Source organism: Eulemur rufifrons, chromosome 12, assembly GCF_041146395.1.
Source record: "Eulemur rufifrons isolate Redbay chromosome 12, OSU_ERuf_1, whole genome shotgun sequence".
Taxonomy (NCBI): Eukaryota; Metazoa; Chordata; class Mammalia; order Primates; family Lemuridae; genus Eulemur; species Eulemur rufifrons.
In genome coordinates this window covers 3032254-3052087 of record NC_090994.1, presented here as the reverse complement: position 1 = coordinate 3052087, position 19834 = coordinate 3032254, and the positions used below count along the sequence as shown (strand labels likewise).

The 19834-nt window shown below is 55.5% G+C and overlaps 1 protein-coding gene across 1 annotated transcript; it reads right to left on the bottom strand.

The window, feature by feature from the left end:
* Positions 1 to 1713: 1713 nt before the first annotated feature.
* CTSB (cathepsin B) lies at positions 1714 to 19134 on the bottom strand. The gene is made up of 10 exons (XM_069484796.1): positions 19015 to 19134; positions 8617 to 8767; positions 7990 to 8075; positions 7235 to 7349; positions 6413 to 6531; positions 5166 to 5251; positions 4805 to 4948; positions 4220 to 4336; positions 2902 to 3030; positions 1714 to 2592 (listed from the first exon to the last, which is right to left on the bottom strand). Exons 2-10 carry the CDS (start codon positions 8740 to 8742, stop codon positions 2495 to 2497), a joined length of 1020 nt encoding a protein of 339 aa, XP_069340897.1. The 5' UTR covers positions 8743 to 8767; positions 19015 to 19134; the 3' UTR covers positions 1714 to 2494.
* Between the last annotated feature and the right edge of the window lie 700 nt (positions 19135 to 19834).

Sequence of the window (19834 nt, the reverse complement as noted above, 5' to 3'; positions counted from 1 at the left end):
CACTGACTTGTACAAAGGTCTCAGCTCTCGTCATTCTCAAGCTCTTTGAAAGATTGTTTTCCTTCTAAGTATCTTGTCTACTGAGATTGTCAGATACTACAGGATGCCCAGTTAAACTTGAATTTCAGATAAACAATTCTGTTTTTTAGAATTATACCCCAAATATTGCATGGGACACATTTATACTAAAAATGTACTTATCCAAAATTCAAATTTATTTAGACATCCTATATTTCTTTTTTTGGTGGGGGCGGCGGGGACAGAGTCTCACTCTGTTCCCTGGGCTAGAGTGCCGTGACATTAGCCTAGCTCACAGCAACCTCAAAGTCCTGGGCTCAAGGGCTCCTCCTGCCTCAGCCTCTCAAGTAGCTGAGACTGCAGGCGTGTGCCACCATGCCCAGCTAATTTTTTCTATTTTTAGTAGAGATGGGGGTATTGCTCTTGCTCAGGCTGGTCTCGAACTCTTGACCGCAAGCAATCCTCCCACCTTGGCCTTGAAGAGCGCTAAGATTACAAATGTTGAGCCACTGTGCCCAGCCTAGGACCGCTTCTTGAGTATGGCTCTCTGAGGCATGTTTGAGAGTGGCGAAGATTGAACTGCCTGTCTTTGCAGAGAATGCCTTTCTCTAGGTGAAGACTAGAAAGGCATCGTCGCCTCCATCTGTCTCCTGGCTTGGAAAGCACTCAAAAGAAACCACTGAATTGAACTGGTGACAGTTATAAGCATTGAGACCCAGCCTAACCATAAACACTGCAAGGCAGGTTTCTCTGTCTTAAGCCGAGTGTGCAGATGCCCCCCGTTCATTCTGTCACTTCATTTAGTGCATCCTGGCTTGCTCCAGCCAGGGGTAGGGACGGAGTGGCAGGTGGGTACTGCGTGGGGCGGGGGAAGACAGCATGGAAATGGAATTATTCAACTCGGTTTGGGAGCAGGCAGAACTATTTCAGAACTTTTTTGAGGTTATGAATGTCTTCTAATTGAAATTGTAAGAATAAAGAGATTACGAATTTGTGGCTTCGGTAGCCCTAAGCATTTTATAAGTATTATGATCAGCATTATAAACTTTTCCTACTAGTGCTCACCGGGGTTTTGAGTTTATTTGATGGAGCTTTTGACTCTTGACTTCTGAGTGCACCGGAAGCTAAACTTCCCATGCCTCTGCCAGCCCGGCTCCCGTGCTGGGCTGGGGCAGGGAATACCGAGCTATCCGGACAGGCGGCCAGTGGAGTGGGCGCTGAACGCTTCTAGTTTCCTCTGTTCCCTCCAGAACTGGTGTACTTCACTGTGACAACCAGGGCCATCTGTGCCAAGGAATAGTTCTAGAACAGCAACTGGTGGCATAGGGAACTCTCAAAATACCACCTACGGGCCGGCTCCAGCCCATACCAACAGTGGAGGGCTCCTAGGGAGAGAGGTGGTCCTGCAGTGGGGTGGCATCGTGGTCATGTGAGCTCCCCACGACGCCACGCCTGTGCGGAGGAGCACAGCGCTGCTCTTACCTCTCTAAGCAGGGCAGGCTCATCGGGGCTCGGGACGGATTTACAGAGAAGGGCTGATGATGACGGGAGCTATGAAGAGGCAGATGCCGTGGCTAGAGAACAGGGCTGGGGCAGTGAGAGGTTAAAATGAGGCTGCACCCCGTCTGGGCTGAGGAGCTGCAAGTCCCCAAGCAGCGACACAGGATCTCTGAGCCATCAGAGCAGACTTCAAGGTGAAGGAGAAACCTTTTATTGGCATAGACATTCCTTGTTAAAGTGACAGGGTGAAGCAGGGATGTTTGAAAGAACAATAAAAGCTGGTTCCTCCCAAACTAGTTCCATGGTGGCAGTGGCAGACGCGAGTCACCGGCACCGCGGTGCTTCAAGCCGCACCCTCGGGAGATCCGTAAAGCGGCGCAGCTGTTGCGACTGTGAGACTCGTTCATTCACATGAGCAGCTGAGGTGCGCAAAAAATAAAATTTCTATTAAAAAGGAATCATGCCAAGGACAAGACCAGAGAGGGCTGGTGACGCTGCACAGCTTCATAGATGCGGGGCCCCAGGAAGGGCTGCCACACCACCTCTCTGAACCTGTCACAAATCTAGAAAGCTGCGTGCTCAGAGGTACTGCTGACAGGTGGCAACTGGCCGTCTGGTTAGGAACGAGGCGTCTGCCTTGCTTCCTGGAGGTGCGCGGGTGGGGAGGGCCGCAGGCGCTGCTACAGCACCGGCCTCGGGGAAGGGCGCGCTGTGCGCTGGGCGGTGGCTTCCGCGGTCTGACGTCCGCACTGGGACCCTCAGTCCAGGGACCAGGCTGGGACTGGGGTGCATCTCCTTGGAAGGCAGCTCCGGCTGGCAGATGCGAGGTTGGGCCCCATCCAGTGCCGCAGGCCCCATCTGAAACCTCTTGTGTCTCATGTGAACTCAAAGAAGAAAAAATATTCCTACCCCATCTCGTCCCTGGCTAAATTTAGGGAGCATCTCCCCCAGGGCTGGCCAGACAGGCCCCGGCAGGTCAGATCTTGCCCCAGTACTGCTCAGTGCGTGGGATTCCAGCCACCACTTCTGATTCGATTCCACAGTGGTCCTGTCCTCGGAGGATTTTAAAGAAGCCTGGGAAAGAAAAGAAGGTGCTTTGAAGTGTGCCGTGGGTTCCACCCTTGTCAGTATATTCAGACCCATCCCTAAAAGCCACCAAGCCCTGGCGGCTCCCAGGGTTTGCCCAGTGGTCAATCCCTAACGCCACAAGGCCCCCCCCGAGACATGGCACCCGGGGCAGTGGGAGCTGTGGCAGGGAGGCACCACGCCCTCTGGGGCTCAGACTCTGCCCTTGCGGAGAGCTCAGAGGCCAGCCTCGGCAGAGACAGCCACTGAGTCTGGCTCACAGGTCCCTCTTCTTGGCAGGAAGGGGGTGGCACTCACCATTGTCACCCCAGTCGGTGTTCCAGGAGTTGGCAACCAGCCAGTAGGGGACGCCGTTCTCCTGCCCCCAGCCCAGGATGCGGATGGCGTGGCCGCCCATCATGTCTCCAGTCACGTGCTGGTACACCCCTGAAGGAGGGAAATCCGGGTAGACTGAGGCCAGGCCACAGACCCCCTCCCTCAGCACCCCCAACTCCGCGGGCCACCCCGAGTCAGGAGAGACAGGTTCCATGAGGGACCAACAGGCTCCCACGGAGAAGTGCTGGAACCCCAGTGTCCCACGAGAAGGCTCTGGGGGCTCCCACGACATTGGGGAATTAAATATATTTTTGAAATCCCAACACACTCAAGTGTGTTAAGTGACTATTAAAATGGAGTTCAAAAAATGTGCTTATTGGTTGACTTTAAAAATAAAAGTTCTAATAAATACATTCTAGTTTATGAAACAAATTTAATACTAAATGACCAATGATCTGTTTTACATACTGGGGTGCTACCTAAGGGTTTGTTAAAAGGGTTACGCGGCTTATGGAGTCGTAACCTTGCTGCTCCGGGAGCCCCCGCAGAGGTGGGGCAGGACGGGCTGTGCTGGCTGCTCCGAGGCTGCGGGCCAGCGGGGGGCATCACTGCCCAACCGGAAATGCAGCTTTTAACACAGGTGGGGACCGTGCCGAGAAACACCAGCTTGACGGTATTTGTTTCCTGCCAGATCACCTTCCTTTGTCCAGTCCTTGTTTTATGAGGGTTGAGAGCTTTGGGGCTCTCAGTCTAGTGGGAGGCAAGTGGGACAGGGGCAGTAGGGGTTGCTAAGAGCACGGGCGGATGGGACTTCCTTGGCGTGGGTCCCACAGCACTGCCCAGCCCACGGGTGTTAGGCACGAGGCTGGGGCTTTGCACAGACACAGATGAATAAAACGGGTCACTCGGTCCAGACACAAACGACCTGCTGCTATAAGGTGCTGATGAAGCACTGGAAGGCCGTGCGGGAAAGGCAGGCGTGACCCGCCACCAGGGAGGGGCAGGCTCCACGGAGAAGACGTGTGAGCTGGGCTCCGAGGCTTGGGAAGGAACTAGCCAAAGAGAAGACCCTGGAGCAGGCCTGGGAAAGCTGCGTGCAGAGACGCAGGGAGGCCGCGGGGCTGCGGTTGCACGGAATCGCGGGGCCCGACCCCGGCAGGCCTACGGGGGCCCGCAGCCCTCCCCAGCCCCCTTGCCTTCCTGCCCAGTCAGGCCCTGCCGGCCACCTGCACTGCCCTGGCACCTGATCTCAGACACCCCAAACCTCCGGCCCCTGCTGCCGCCGGTCATGGGCACACACCTGACTTGTACAGCAGGAAGTCCGAGTACACAGAGAAGGCTCCCTCCACCGGGCCGTTCTTGTAGATCTCGGCCATGATCTCCTTCTCGCTGTTGGGGACGCTGTAGGAACTGTATCCTGCAAGATGAGCCAAGGCGGGGGTTGGGGTGGTGACAGGGCCTCCTGCAGCTCCACCTCCCCAGGCACTGATGTGGGGGGGAACCTCCGGGAGGACTGTGTGCCTAGGGGACATCCCCAGCCAGGGGAGCTCAAGGAAGGCGTCCCCGAGGGTGTAAGGACGGGGCTGGGGCTGGGGCTGGGAGCGAGGAAGGGAAGGAGCAGCGAGCACGAGGCCCTGGCAGAGGCCACGGTACCCCAGGGCTCCAGCGCATGTCACTTCCCTGTACACTGAGGGGTCTGGTCCCTTCCTGGGAGCTCTCAGGCCGAGTTCAGGGTGGCACAGGCAGAGAATGGGGGTGTGCTTGCTCCCCCTGGCGAGACAGGGCATCCTTCCTGTCTCCGCCCCGGGGAGACCCGGACTCGGATTCCACGGCCCTGGCGTGAGGGAGAAGGCCGGCGGCTCCTGGGCCCCGGCACCTTCCTCACCGTAGTGCTTGTCTTCTTTGTAGGTCGGGCTGTAGCCGGGCTCGCAAGTCTTGCTGCACTTGGGAGTGTCTCCCTCCCCCGTGCACGTGGGCCGGGAGCCGTTGACGTGGTGCTCGCAGGGAGGGATGGAGTACGGCCTGCAGCCTAAGGGGACCGAGACAGGGCAGGCGGGGCGTCAGCCTACGGCTCCCACCAAGGCCCCCTAGGCACCCGCAGGTCCTGCCACAGAGGACTGGCTCGTCTGTCCACTCTCAGCCCAGCCCTCTGCCCCAAACCCTCACTTTATAACGGAGCACGAAGCCATCACGACTCACCGCTTATACAACCCACCTGGCCAGGCAGGGGCCGCGGGTGCACTCACCTACGTGCGAGTCATAGAGGCCACCGGAAACCAGGCCCTTTCTTGTCCAGAAGTTCCAAGCTTCGGAGGGATAGCCGCCGTTACAGCTAAGAGAGATTAAGCTCACTGTGAGGGAGGCTCTGGCTGCTTCCCAGACCTCCGCCTGGTACCCAGGTGCCCAGGGTCACTCCTGGATCCACCGCTGCCTCCAACAACTGGCCAACAGTCCCCCCAGGGCCCCAGACCTCCCAATTCATCTTCCCTAGATGCTCTTCTGCCAGCGGATCATCCACGCCCTCGAGACGACAGACTCTCATATTCACGTCTGTGCCACACTAGGCCACATGTGCCCTTCTTTCCAGAACAGAGATTCTCAACTGCGCAGCACGTTAAAGTTCTCCGAGGTACTTACAAAAACCCACCAATGCCAGTGGCTCTGACTGAACTGGTTTGGGGTTAGGCCCCAGGCACTTTTTTTTTTTTTTTTTGAGACAGCATCTTACCAATGTCACCCAGGCTGGAGCACAGTAGCACAATCATAGCTCACTGCAGCCTCCAACTCCTGGGCTCCAGTGATCCTCCTGCCTCAGCCTTCCGAGTAGCTGGGACTACAAGTATGCACCACCACACCTGGCTGATTTTTTGTATTATATATTTTGTAGAGCTGGCATCTTGCTATGTTGCTGAGGCTGGTCTCGAACTCCTGGCCTCAAGCGATCCTCCTGCCTTGGCCTCCCAAAGTGCCGGGATTACAGGCTCAAGTCACTGCGTCTGGCCTCCAGGCACATTTTTTAAAGCTCCCAGGTATTTCTATAATCTGCAGCCACGGTTGACCACTGTAGAACCAAGGCCAGACTTTGGCCCTGGCAGGCACCAGAGGGAGGGATTCAGTTCTGTGCAACCAGCCTGAGCACCCTCAGGTTACAGACAAGGAAACAGGCCCCACTGTGCTTACATTTCCCTGAGCAGGAAAGGGAGCAGGCGAGACAAAAGCCAGACGGGATCTCCTGTTCCCCCTGGACCCCGCACGGCCTGTGCAGATCTGGGGGGCCAGCCGGGTTGCAGGTGCCTCCCAGAAAGCAGCAGCCAGGCCAGGCCCCCCTTGTAGACTCCCCAAGTCCTCAACGCTGTCTCAGCAAAGGAAACACCTTCCGACTCTACCACTCCCCTCCTCCAGGGAGTCCTCCAAGTCATTCTCCACCTGAGGGGCCTGGGCTGAGGGTCTCCTGGTGCCAAACCTGCGGTGGGAGGCACAACCCCAAACTCACCCATCCCCGCACTGGCCGCCGCAGCAGGTGAGCATGTCCTCCGCGGACACCTCTACGCTGACGTGCCCGTTGGTGTGGATGCAGATCCGGTCAGAAATGGACTCCACAGCCCCGAAGGCCTGTAGGAACAAGTCCCCCACAGGTGAGGAGGCCACCACTCCGGGACTGTGGCCCTCCCTCCTCCTGCGAGGACCACAGCGCGCACCCCAGACTAGTCTCTCCCAACACCAGGGCAGGCTCCTGGGGCTCCAACTCAGGTTCACAGCAAGAGGCCAATCTACCCTGAACCTATGTGGGAACTCGGTTCAGTCCTGAAATATGTCATCTGGGGTTTTCTTTAAAACATAAATACACAGCTTGTTCAGAAGACAAACACTGTGGACTCCACTTACACGCAGTCCCTGGAGGAATCAAATTCATAGAGACAGAGAGTAAAACAGGGGTACCAGGGGCCGGGGACTGGGGAGTCAGTGTTAATGGGGACGGAGTTTGAGTCTGAGGAGCTGAGAAGAGTTCTGTGGGTGGATGGGGGTGACGACTGCTCGACAACGGGAATGTGCTTAATGTCACAGAACCATATAGCGGGTCAGAGAAGGGAAACACCTCCACCAGCGTGTACAGGGGCTTCCGATCTGCAGGACACGGCACTGTTGTCACTCTGCCTAATCCCTGCAATAACGCGTGGCCACGGGGAGCAGCATCACTTCTATATTAACGGAAACTGGACTCGGACAGTTTATGTAACTTGCCTGGTCACAGTGGGTCCCACCCCAAGCCCCCAGACTGCTCCTTGCCGGTGTCCCCCGGCCAGCAGGGCCTTACCCAGCAAGAGCCACAGGAACCCTGGTCTCGGATTTCTTTGATGGTCGGACAGTTGGGCCACTGCTCGCGAGAATCAAAGCTCTCAGGCAGCTTCATGTCCTCAGCAAACTTCACTCTAGAGAAAGGAAGGTCTTGGTTACAAGCGTTCATCCTGTGACTCACTCTCCCACCCCTGCAAAGGCCCTTGGGTAAGAGCAGCTGACTCTGGACGAGGTTACACTCAGCTCCTAAAGGAATGAGCACAAGACGATGGGAGCAGCTTGCAGGGAGGTTTCCCTTGGAATTTTACAAAGCAAAACCTAATTCTGTTGCTCAATGCAACTTACTACTTTGCATGCTTCTGTCTTCGTTTATTTAATGAATATTTTTCAAGAGTTTTATCCACAGGGTCCAGACAGTGTTTCTGGCTTCCCCCACCCTACCCGCCAATCCTAAACTCCTCCTGGGCTCCTCATGTCACCTGTAATAACGTCACCGCTGTGTAGGTGGCGGGTGCCTATAACTTAACCATCCCATCTTCACACAGACATTTCCAATGTTTGTTAAAAGAGTAATATCTGCATGAAAATGTCCACAGCAGAGTTTTCTAGAAAAATAAAACACTAATGGCAGATCATCGGGCTGTTCTTGAGGCCCTGCAGCTCTGGGGGGAAGTGAGACTTTGAGGCCAGGGAGGGCTTTCTTTCCTCCTTCCCACCGCACCGAACAAACACCCACTGTCCACGTGACCGTGGTGTGGGGGAGCAGGCACTCACCTCTGGGGCAGCTTGGGCCCGCCCAGGAAGGTGCCACACAGCCTCTTCAGGTAGCCCGTGTCCACGTTGCGGAAGTTGTGTCCAGCCTGGAAGAGAGTCGCACCCCAGACGGGTTTCCGGGAGAGGGTGGGTGGGGACGCTGCCCACACACAGCCCTGACTCAGGAAGGCCAGGGGTCCCGCCCAGCTCAGGGGAGACAGGAGGGTTGGGGCACTCCCCAGACAGGCTGGGATGGGACTTAGGGGACAGCCTGGAGTGACATCTGGGCACAGCACAGCTCTCAGACCTGTGGGTGTCTCTTCTGACCTGCTGACAACAAGAGACCCTTCCTGGCTCTGAACATGGCTCATTCCTCATTTCTTGGTCCCCCCAGTCAGGGCTGGGCAGAAATCGGAAGGGGGCCAGGACCGATGAGCCACCTCCACAGGCTTTGCCCGGTGTGTGGACGGGGCAGGAAGGAGGGGGCGTGGCTCTGAGCTGCCACGACTCTGGGTCAGTTCATTCTTCAACTGTCCAGGACAGAATGCCCCGTGGGCCACAGCTGCAGCCACCACCCTGTCCCTGGAGTTGGCATGCGCAGACCGGCCTGCAGAGGGGACGTCCGCAGGAAGCAGCCCCACAACCCACCTGCCACGTGGTGTTCTGCTTGTTGACATAGTTGACCAGCTCATCCGACAGCGGGTGGAAATAGGGCCTGCTCCGGGCGCTGGTCAGGGCCAGCAGGCAGCAGAGGGAGGCCAAGAGCTGCCACATGCTGGAAGCTGGATCCTGGAGCCACCTGGAAAGGACGGGAGACGTCAGGGTGCTCCTCCGTCACGCGGCCCGGTGCTCAACCCACACGAGGGCACCGTCACGGGCGTCGTCCTGGCTCCAGCAGAGAGCCCCAAACACCTCCAAGTCCCAACCGCGCCCGCAGCACACACGACCATGTGCACGTCTGCGAGAGGAAGCCGGGGGGGGGGGGGGGGGGGGGGGGGCCATGCTGGGCTGCACCCGGCCCAGGGCCCTCTCGGCTATTTCGAAACTGCTTTTCCTGGATTTGCGGGGCAAAGTTTGGCAGGACACTTCCTGAGTTAGGCATCTGAAAGAGGAAAGCGTCTGTGTGACCGTGTCCCGAGTGGAGGGCTGGAGGGAGAGGAAAAATGGGTGAGAAAGTGAAACCCACGGGCCCATCCGACACGGCACAGCAAACACAAGCCCAGCGCGGCCGGCCGGGTGGGAACTGAGGACGCGCAGCTGGCTTGGCCTGTGGCACCAGCCTTCTGGGATCCCTGGTTTTTCCAGTCAGCCAAGGGCTCTGCTTCCGGCTTCAGAGACAGGCTTTCAAGAAGGGAGCCGATCACACCAATGCCTCGGCCCTTTAGGCCTGGACCTGCCTGTGAGTCAGAAGACCAGCGATTTCCAGCTCGAACTATGAGTCACTGTTCCAAGCAGGCAGCTCTAACAAAAGCAAGAAGCATTTCCTGGGCCCTGTGAGAGCCACGAACAAAAGCTGGGTCAGGTGGGGCTGAGGTGGGGGGGGGTGTCCCACCCCAGACCTCCAGGGCCTTAAGGTTGAGCAACAGTTCGTCTGCAGGATAAACAGGTGAGGACAGCAAGATGTTCTGGAAGAGCTCTGACCGAAGCCAGCTCTCTGGGGCAGCAAAATGTATTCTAAACCTCGGGGCAATGCTGGCCCAGGAGCAAAGCACAAAGCGGCCAGCAGACCCCTCAGAAGCACACCCTCCACTCGGGAATCAGTGCACAACGCCCCCCACCAGCCCGGTGGGGCCGGAGGAAGTGAACACACCCGAGGGGCGGTGCAGACAGCTGGCGGGATGCACGGCCGCACCTCTCCCCTCGACTCCTTACTCACAAAAGGGCCACATGTAACAAGGGTCTTACTTAAGGACAATCTAAAAGTCTTACGAAGAAAATCAATGCACTTTAAAAACGTAATACTAAAGGAAAGCCTACAGTTGGCACAAACCACCACCTTAAAGGAGAAATGTTTGCATGAAAATAAAAAGTTTCTCTCTAAAACAAGACAAAAAAAAAAATAGTACTAACCTATACTTAAGGCTGCATTTCTTTGATGTACAAAAGGCTCTTAAAAACCAGAAAACCAGAAACAGCGTAACAGAAAAATGACAAAGGGATACCCAGTGACTGCACAGAAAAAATTACAAAACACCTTCAGCGAGACGCAGAGGAAATCAAGGTGATATTTACCTCCTACGGGGTTGGCAAAGGCTGGACAGTTTGGTGCTTCCCGGCGGCGCTCAGGACGTGGGGCAACAGAGGCCAGCGTCAACAGTGAGCACCCAGGGGCGGCTACCACCACGGAGAGGCCACCCGGGTGACACCTGTCAATCTCTAAATCTGCACACCCTCTGACTCAGCAATGTGACACTTAGAAATTTATCCCACAGATATACTGGCCCCCAAATGCCAAGATACAGGTACACGGAGGTTCACTAACTAGCCTGTCTTAGCAAAAGACCAGAAACAAAGCAAGTGTCTAATAACAGAGAATAACTGTTAAATCATGGTAAATGGCTACACAGCACACAAAGTAGCCACTAGGAAAGGAACCAGTTGCAGTGAATCATACTGCACTGATACAGTAAAACGCCTAAGTCACACTGTTACGTGGGAAAAATCAAGTTGCAGATGATGGGCTGATGTGAGCGGATGAGCCTCTTAAGCCCAGCACACGCGCAGACAGGTGCATTCCTGCCACTGTGGGGGAACGTCACGGAGGGTGCAGGAGCGGTCCAGAACTGCAGCAGGGAGGCTATTTTTCACTACCTGCCTTTGCTTTTTTTTTTTTTTTTTTTTGCATTTTCCTTATTTTTTTCTTATTTTTACCAAGATGTTGGTACTTGCAGCTTTTTTTTTTTTTATGAGTATGTTCCTGTTATTTCAAAGTTTTGTTTCTTTTAGGAAGAACAGTAACAGTGTTACCAAAGACCTTAAGCCACCAAACTGATAAAAGGCCATTTCTTCTAACGATCCCTCGAGTGTATTTCCAATCATCTCCCCTGCACCAAAGAGGCTGACTGACTTTCTGCTCAAAACACTTAGCCTTCCCTCCTTCAGTGACTCGCGGGCAGGCAGGTCCCACATGGCCATACGTGTCAGCGACCCCTGTGGCCTCCAAACCCCTAGGGAAACGTGTCTCCTGGACAGACAAGCGAAGCAGCCGGGTTCTTTTCTTTTTAGTGACATCTTCTGACTAACACGTGGCATTTTGACCTTCCAAGATGAGAGGAGCTGGTGCAGAAACACGGGGTGCCCACTCCCTGCTGGTGGGGGCTCACGCTGATGGGCGGACAGACCCTAGAATCCCCGTAGGAAGGGTCGCCACCGCTCAGGCTCACCACCCCTGCTCCAGGGACACGGCCACATCCTCAGGAAGCACCTTGAGGGTCAGGATGCTCCTAAACATCAAACAGGGGTGTCCTTGGGTGCCCCCCTGGGGCTTGGCGTCTGTGGAGATGTTAAATAATAAGCCAAGTGCAGAATAGGAGGTTTCCACGGCAACTTGAATTTTTAAAAGGATTTCTTTGGTTTCTGTGCTGGCAGGGAACACAGGCACCTCCCATGTTGCAAACGGTTCTCAGCTCCTGTACAACCACGTGCCGTGGCCATTCCTGCGGCCCGAGGGGCCCCCTTGCCACTTCATAGCAGTGGGACATCCCTGCACTTACTCACCCTTCTTTTCCTCTGGTTCTGCAGGTCCTGCCCGTGTCTGCAGTCACCTTCACGCTCCCTAGTCATCACCAGGCTCCCTGCGATGGGGACTGTGAGCCGGAGGCAGCCCTAACCCTAACCATCCGCCACCCAGCCCCAGCCCATTTGTACCAGCTGAGCGCGGGGAAGCGGCTGACCTTTCAGCCCAGCCCCCAGCCCCAGGCTGCGGCACTTTGGGCTTTTCTGCTCCTCCCCTGCAGGCACCTGGGCCGGGGTTCAAGAGGCCGCCAGCTGCTGTGGCTGGCAGTGAGGACGAGCTCTGGGGCTGGTAGTCGGGAGGCTGCGTTTGGTCTTGGCTCTGTCGCCCACTGGCTGGCACTCGGGGGCCCTGCCCCTCCCCGAGCCGCGCTTTCACCACCTGTAGAACGGAGCTAATGAGCACCGCGCCTCCAGGTGAAAGTTGGGAATCAACTGAGGGGTCTGAAGTGCCTACACGTGCCTGGGGTGCACTGACAAGATAGCAAAGTCCCTCTCTTCACCCCTTCCCCGCCCCCCGCGCCCACCTTGAGCCCCCAGGTAATTCCAGTTCACTCCAAACCTATTCCAACACCTCCACATCCCCAAGAAGAGTCTGAATTAAAATAAGCTTTTTAACCTCTATTAACCTCCACATTTAGCATCCAAAAGGGCTTCTAACTGCTTAGAGCCCAAAGAGTGTGAAGCCAAACTGTCCCCTCCTAGAGAGGACAGACACAGATGCCCTGAGAGTGGTGGCAATCTCACTCCACTGAGCCCCAGACACCCTTCTCTATCTCCACAACCCTACAAATCCCCCAAACCTTGGACAAATGCAGATGGTGAAAACTGTGCTGTTGACAAGCCAGTCATGGGACACGCCAGTCATGGGGTCGTGGCATGAAACAGCAACCCGCTTTCGCTTCCCCTTGGGTAGGCAAACACTCCCCTTTTATTTCTCAATTCTGTCGTGGTGGTTTTTTTTTTTTTTTTTTGATCTGTGTCTCTAATTACAGGAGATGATGAACAGAAAGTTCTTATTTCACAAGGGAAGGAGGCCCGAACAGGAGGACACTTGCATGCCACTCCCCACCGCCGCCCCTGCTTCAGGATGTGGCCGGTGGAAGAGCCGTGCAGGCAGATGTCATTTCTAGTCCTTAGTCAGCTGGGCTGCTTGCGCAAACCTGGGTTCCACGGCCCCTCTCTGTCCCTTTTCCAAGCTAATCTCTGGCTTTAAAACAATGGGCTATGCTCATTTCTTTCCTTTCCAAACCTGTAGAGCACTTAACAGTTTATATGAAAACATGTTCCACTGAAGTTCTGTAGAATGCTGTCATTTGCAAAAAAAAGAACGTGTGGCCAGGTGATCCTATCAACCAAAACACCCCCCTCTTGTGGCAAAACTGTTCCCCGACTACCCAAGCCATTCCCAGGACAAACAGAGCCCTCAGGACTCTGGAGGGAGAGAAAATGGACATTGAAAGAGGGGAGTTGATGCCAAGTCACAGGAGGTTTTAAGTCCTGACATCCTTGAAGAATTGGTTTTGGCTGCCCCAAGCTTGCTAAAGAAAGCTTTCTTGCATGGTTAACAAGCCCTGGGGCAGACGGGACTCTAAATCTGGAAAAGATTTAAGGAGACTAGAGACATAAACCTAAAATTTCCAAATAAGCCAATTGCAATCTCCTGGCTAACACAGAAAACAGTGAATGAATTTCCAATAGTCTTTCGTCCAGTATTTGTCTCTTCCCTGCCCGTTGGTGCCGTGAACCTATCGCTAGCCTCGTTCACAGTCGGTGCTAAAGAATCAAAAAGAATTGGGCGCCTACGTTCTGCTAGTAGCCAGCAAATGAAGATTGTGCCTCACGGATCAGCAGAGTGGCTCCGGGCCGGGGAAAGGTGGAAAGGTGGGAGGATCTTCATCAGGACCTGGTGGGACTTGCCAGAGAACTTTACGAGTTTCTTTCTCTTCCATAAAAACTTCTCTTCCTTCTCACTGCCATTAAAGGCAGATGCTGCTCAACTTTCGAGCACTTCAGTACACCCACAAAACAAGACCATGCAGATCTTCCGGTCCCCCCAACTTCAACTGGCCAGCTACACCCTAACGCCAGGGCAGCCCTGTGGTGAGCAGGAGCGTGTTGATCTCAAATATGCTCTGGGCAGACCTGAAGGAGACCCAAGACCTTTCGTTTTTGAGTTTGAATCACACACAGCCTTGATGTGGTATTTCACGTTTTATGTTTTTGCTCCTAATGAAAAAGTGTTCAACAGCTTGGCTTCTTGGTTTATTAGGTTTAAATTGAGAACAAAACAGGCCAGGGCTGGGCGTGATGGCTCACACCTGTAATCCTAGCACTTCAGGAGGCCGAGGTGGGAGCATTGCTTGAGGTCAGGAGTTCAAGACCAGCCTGAGCAAGAGCGAGACCTTGTCTCTACAAAAAATAGGAAAATTAGCTGGGTGTAGTGGCACACACCTGTAGTCCCAGCCACTAGGGAGACTGAGGCAGGAGGCTGGCTTGAGCCCGGGAGTCTGAGGTTGCAGTCAGCCATGATGACACCACTGCACGTTAGCCTGGGCAACAGAGAGAGACCCTCTCTCAAAAAAGAACAAAAAGAAAATAAAGGGCTCCCAGCCTCGGTCTCATCTGTCTCCTTACCATCAGGCACCAGCTGCCTCTCTGTCCCCTGCGTGGGGCTCCCTGCAGAGATGGTCCCCAGGCAACTGCCGTGTGATACAGAAGAGGCAGCAACCCTGCCGACCCGCCCTGGAGGCTCCCGGGGAACCAGGAGAGGGAAGGTCCTGCACCACATAACCTTTGGGCCATTTGCGTCCCGCTGCTGCCCACCTGCCAGTCACCCATCCAAAGCCAGTCACTGCTTTGCACCAGGTGCAGCAGGGCCCGCCCAGCTCCACATGCCTGGAAAACACCTGCTGCAACGCCCACGAGTGGAACGCAGCTTCAGATCAGCCGCGGCAACCCCACATCCTGCACACAGGTGAAAATCGCTACCGTGGGCTTAAAACAATGAGCACTACGAAGGCCTTTCGCAATTAAAAATGGTTTTTAATTGCTGGTGGCAAACAATTTGGGTAGTCCACATTCTGGAATGTTCTGGAAGCTTTTGCTCCCGGCTCTGTTACTGACTTACTGAGACGCTGCTTCACCACGTCTCTGTTTGATACTGAGGGACCCTGGGCCTGCTTTACAAAAGCATTTAGAGATCCTTTGGGATTTCACTGAGATTAGTGCCCACTGCAGGAGCACTAATCCAGCCTGCAGGAGCACGGCTGTGCCCGGCTCCACTGCAGGCCAGATTACGCTGGGCATGGAGGGCCTGGCAGACAGGAGAGCGAGCAATGGGAAGGCCTCGCCTCGTCAGCTTGGTCCTGTTTTCCTCTTGGGGCCCCAGGAACAGAGACTCACCTCATGAGGCCGACGGAAGACAAAAGGAGATGCTCTTTTGAAAGTGCCTCCCACACACCAGGCTGCGAAAACTGCCCCCGTCACTGCTAGGGTGAACAGACATCTCCCACCGCACAGGACAGCTAACATTTGCTGTCCCAGAGTAATTATTTTTATTTTCAAAAGTATCCCAGTTTGGATGAAAAATTACATACCATTAGTGACAAGGCCTTAAATGTTGATGGGTTCCGCTATCTAGACTGCCAGACTAAAGCACACCCCACACCAGCAGCGTTAAGTGGACTGAGAATGGGCAGCAGATGGCTCCTAGCAACCCCCAAATGGCAGAAGCCCTTGGTTGGCACCACCCTCCCAAGATTTGCAAGAGACAGGAAGCCGCATGACTCTGTGTGTGTGTGTGTGTGTGTGTGTGTGTGTGTGTACATCCTGCCCAAATCCAGGTCAGCAGGTCAGAGGGTCATGGAGTGCCCAGCCCCACTGGGTCTCATAGGGCAGAATATCTAGATGTCTCTGACAGTGCTCTCTGCGGGGTCAGCTCACTATCTTGGTGGTACAGGTCCCATCCTACTCCATCCATGCTTGCTGGTGACACTAGATTATCCTGATGACCAGATCAAAGGAGCTATCGGCCTGGTCAAGACAGATAACACAGCCAAGACTCCCGACCACACGGCATTCACAATGCTGGGAAAGGACCTCAATCTTCTAGAAGACTGAGGAAATACGAGGCTTGAGAAAAGACCAAGCGCAAGCCCTGACTGTGTGCCCCTAGGCAGGGACAGATAACTGTCAGGAGATCAAGTTCTAGGTGAAATTCCACCACAGTGATCTCAGTGATCCCAACCACATTGCAAACTTCCAGATGCCTCAGTTTTCTCATCTGTAAAGTGGAAGAGTAAGTCAGCCAGCACTTATGCCTCACACACCTTCTGAAGTTTCACTGACCAACAACAAAAACAGGAGCAACTTCACTAATCAGTGCGTTCCTAGGGCAAAGAATTAAATTTTCGAATTTCTAGTCATGAAAATTAAAAGAGGTATACCATTTCAAACCCAGCAGACTGGTGAAAACGTAAAGTCTGGTAATGTCAAGTATTGGTAAATATGAGTAACAGGAACTCTCCACCCTGCTGGGGGTGTAAATTGATACAACCACAGGGAACAACACTCTCCCAATATCTAGCAAAATGGAAGATGCACACGCCTTATGACATAGCAATTCATTCCACTTCTCCTGCTTTTACCCTAGCGAATCTCTGGGAAGTGTCTGAGAGATACAACGATATTTACTTGTAACAGTGTGAGCAACAGTGTAAAAATACTCTGACTGTCCCTCAGTAGATAAATACTGTTGTACATTTCAGATGAATGAATTAGATCTGTGTGTTATCAACTTAGAGAAATCTCACAAACATGAGTGAAAAAGGATACAAGCAGTAAAAACAGAGTTGTATAAATTTTAATAACATTGTTTACAGATTGATAGAGTTTTAAAAGGACAAAAAAAGTGCAGGAGAATCCTAAGGAGAGAAACAGCAGACGAGTGGGGGTACAAGGCCCCTCTGGAAGAGGCAGAGGCAGGCACAGGAGTGGAAACTGACATGGCACCACAGAGAGGGAACCACCCACCCTGACCCCAGATGAGCCTGAGACTTGGGGTCCCAGGTCTGTAGAAGGGGAGGGTAAGGTTTGAGTTTAAAAAATGAGAGGATTAGTTAAAAGTAGTGGGGTTGGAGCCCTCCATCTCCTGCCCCACACAGACTAGGGTGGGCACATAAACACTAACAGCCACGCAAGGACTCAAGGTTTACCTCCCACACAGCCTTTCTCAGGCAGCTCCTGGAATGCATGCTGAGAAGATGCCAGGTGTAGGCTGCACCTGCCACCCCAATACCCAGGAAGCACAACACACACCTCAACGTGCCTCACTTGCATCCGGCGGCCAACACCACCATCCCCCTTTATATGAATCACAGGAAAGTGCCCACTTTCCACTTTCCAATCTACAAAAATTACTGTTTCATACAGTTCAACATATTTCTAATACTTTCCTTGTGCCAGACCATTAGGCAGCAGACCTGTAATTCTCCTCTAAATATTTCAAGTCCTTATCTCTCAAGGATGGGATATTCTACACAATCACAACACATTACCACATTTAAAAAAAAAAAAAAAAATCACCCAACAAACACCCAAGGTGCCTCTGAAATGTGATTCCCCTTCACTTCCCAATCCAACCGCCAAGGGCAACACAAAAATATCCTTTACCCCTAAAATGAGTGCAACTTCCTCTTCCAGCTCCCGGGCCCAGTGGTTAGGGAAAGAAGAGAACGAACCCGTCTACAAGAAGGACCTCAGCCCAAACTGCTAAATCAGCACCACATGGGCAGTTTCAACCTGGAGCCAAAGGGCTTCTACCCCTCGCCGCCCGACCAGTCTGGAAACAGGGTTGTTCTGAGCCAACATCAAAAAGAGTTGCTGGAGCCAGGGCTCTGTCTGGCCTGTGTTGCCACCTGGGCCTGTGGGATCTGCACCCTTCCACCAGGCAACACCCCCAGCTCTGGGACAAATGACCCTAAAAGAGTGGAAGCCATTTTTCTCCAGGGCACCTCCAACTCTCCTTTGGGAAAGCCACACAGGGTGGGCGGCCCATCCCCTTTCCTTGTGAAACTCAAGGGTTCTAGGTCACCATCATCACCAGAGCCAACAGGCAGCAACCCTAAGGAGAGGACATCATGGAAGAAAAGGACAGGAGCCTTTATCAAGCCAACAGCCTTCTGGGGCTCCTCACCTTATCTTCGGAATCCAGGGATTCATCAGGATGAGTGGCCTCAGCTGCGTTCTCCTCTGGTGGGAGGCACCTGGGGTCAGATTTTCCAGGATACCAAAAGGTGCTAGTTCTTCCTTTGAACCCCCTCCCCCCTTCTGCAGGTGTGGGGGTCTCCAGCCCGTCAGGTGGAGTAAATGTGAGGCCAGGGCTCTAATCCTTTTCCCTGCTCCAGCCTGTTGGCCTCCGTGGTGCCTGGGGAAGGGGTTGACCTAGGCCCACTAAGAAGCCAAGTCCAGTTCACTTCCCCCGGCCCACCAGGCCAGCCCAGCCACCCTCCCCACATTCTGGGGCCTCCAGGGCCACTAACTGAGCAGGGTGGCACTGCCCCAGGGACTCACCTTGCTTCTGGCTCCCACAGAAGGGCCGGTGTGGGGAGTGGCCTCCTCCCCCACTTCCAGGGAGGACTGGGCAAGCCCCATCCAATCTCCTACTATGCGCTCTGCCTAGTGTCTCTTCCTGTTTCTGGATTTAACCCTTCCTGCGGTTCCACCCCACCCCATGTTCCTGTTTTCAACAGGACCTGCCTTCTGGGGTCCCAGGAAGTGTGTGGGGTTATGTGCAGAAAGTTGCCCAGACAAACCCTTTGGCATAAGGAAAAACCCCCAAAATAGATGCCGTGGGGCACCGAGGCCGAGGGGCTGGGAGCGAGATGTCAGCCCCAGATCGCAGGGCCCGGGCCGAACTCCTCGCAGGCTCCTCCCTCGGGGCTCCCCGGCAAAGTCCCCGGTCCTAGGTACCGGCCGCCCAGGCCCGGGGTCACCAGCACAGCCCCAGGGGAGGGCGCCCGGGAGTTGCTTGTTTTTTGCTTTTCTCATCACGGCGACTCTGCGGAGCGCGCGCCCTGCTACTCTGGCTCGCCGGGCAGGGACAGGCCCGAGGGTCCCCCGCTCCCCTCCGGCCGCGACCCCCGCCCCAGCCAGCTCCCAGGGACGCCACGGGACTGCGCGCGGGCCCGGCTGCTGACGCAGAGGGGCCCGTCCCGGTGCCGGGGCCCAGGCCGCTCCCCACCCGCGGCCAAGGTCACTTCCGTCGCGCTGGCGCTGCGCCCCCGCCCCGGCTCGCCGCCCGCCCGAACTCACCGAGCGCAGCCGCCGAGACCCGGGCCTGCGGCCTCCGAGCGCGCGCTGCCGGTCCGGTCCCGTCCGGTCCGCTCCGGTCCGCTCCGGTCCGCTCCGGCGCCCCAGCAGCAGCAGCAGCAGCGGCCTCCGCGCCCCGCCGGCCCTATTTACCCGCGGCCCCGCCCCGCCCGCCGACTCCCCACGTGACCGCGCGCCGCGCGCCCCCGTCCCCGCGCCTCCCGCCCGCCGCCGCGCGCGCGCCCCCGCCCCTGCTCCAGGTGGGCCCCGCGAACCCCCTCCCCGCCACCACCCCCACCCCTCGGCCACCCGGCCCCGGCCCGGGCTCCTGGACATCCCGCTGCGCAGACCCGAGGCCGGCGCGCGCCTGCCGGGGAAGAGGGGTTCCTCCAGGAGGGGGAAGCCTGCGGATCGGGGCCGGAGGGGTGGGGGAACGTCGCTCAGGGTGGTCCTGAGGGCCTCCACTCAGCCCAGAGAAACCCCGGGGGGCCGCCCCCGCCGGGACGCAGCGCCCCATCCCTGCCTCGGGGAGGGGCTCGCCGTCGCGTCCCAACCTTTCAGGGACCGTGGCTGGGGCCGGGGGCATGAGCTTTCGGCCCCACGGAGTAGCCTTTGAAGGCTCTTTTAGCGATAGCGATGAGAACGTTTGCAGCTGCGCCACTAAGCACCCATCTAGGGGCTGCGTCAGAATTCCTGTAGAGGAGGAGAAAGACCTTAGGGGCAGGAATCTGGCAGAGGGGTGCCAGGGGACCTGTTCGCTAGTGGGCGCGCAGCGAACAGTTTTATAGTACTTTGAGTTTCTTTGGGGGAGTCCCCAGAGAGG

Excerpts from the sequence above, each read along its gene's own strand:
- CTSB (XM_069484796.1), bottom strand. The coding sequence starts at position 8,742 with ATGTGGCAGCTCTTGGCCTCCCTCTGCTGCCTGCTGGCCCTGACCAGC. Across the intron at positions 6,532-7,234 it reads GTTCCTGTGGCTCTTGCTGG|GCCTTCGGGGCTGTGGAGTC; the intron begins GTAAGGCCCTGC and ends TTGTTCCTACAG. Across the intron at positions 3,031-4,219 it reads CTTCCTGCTGTACAAGTCAG|GGGTGTACCAGCACGTGACT; the intron begins GTGTGTGCCCAT and ends TCCCTCCTTCAG.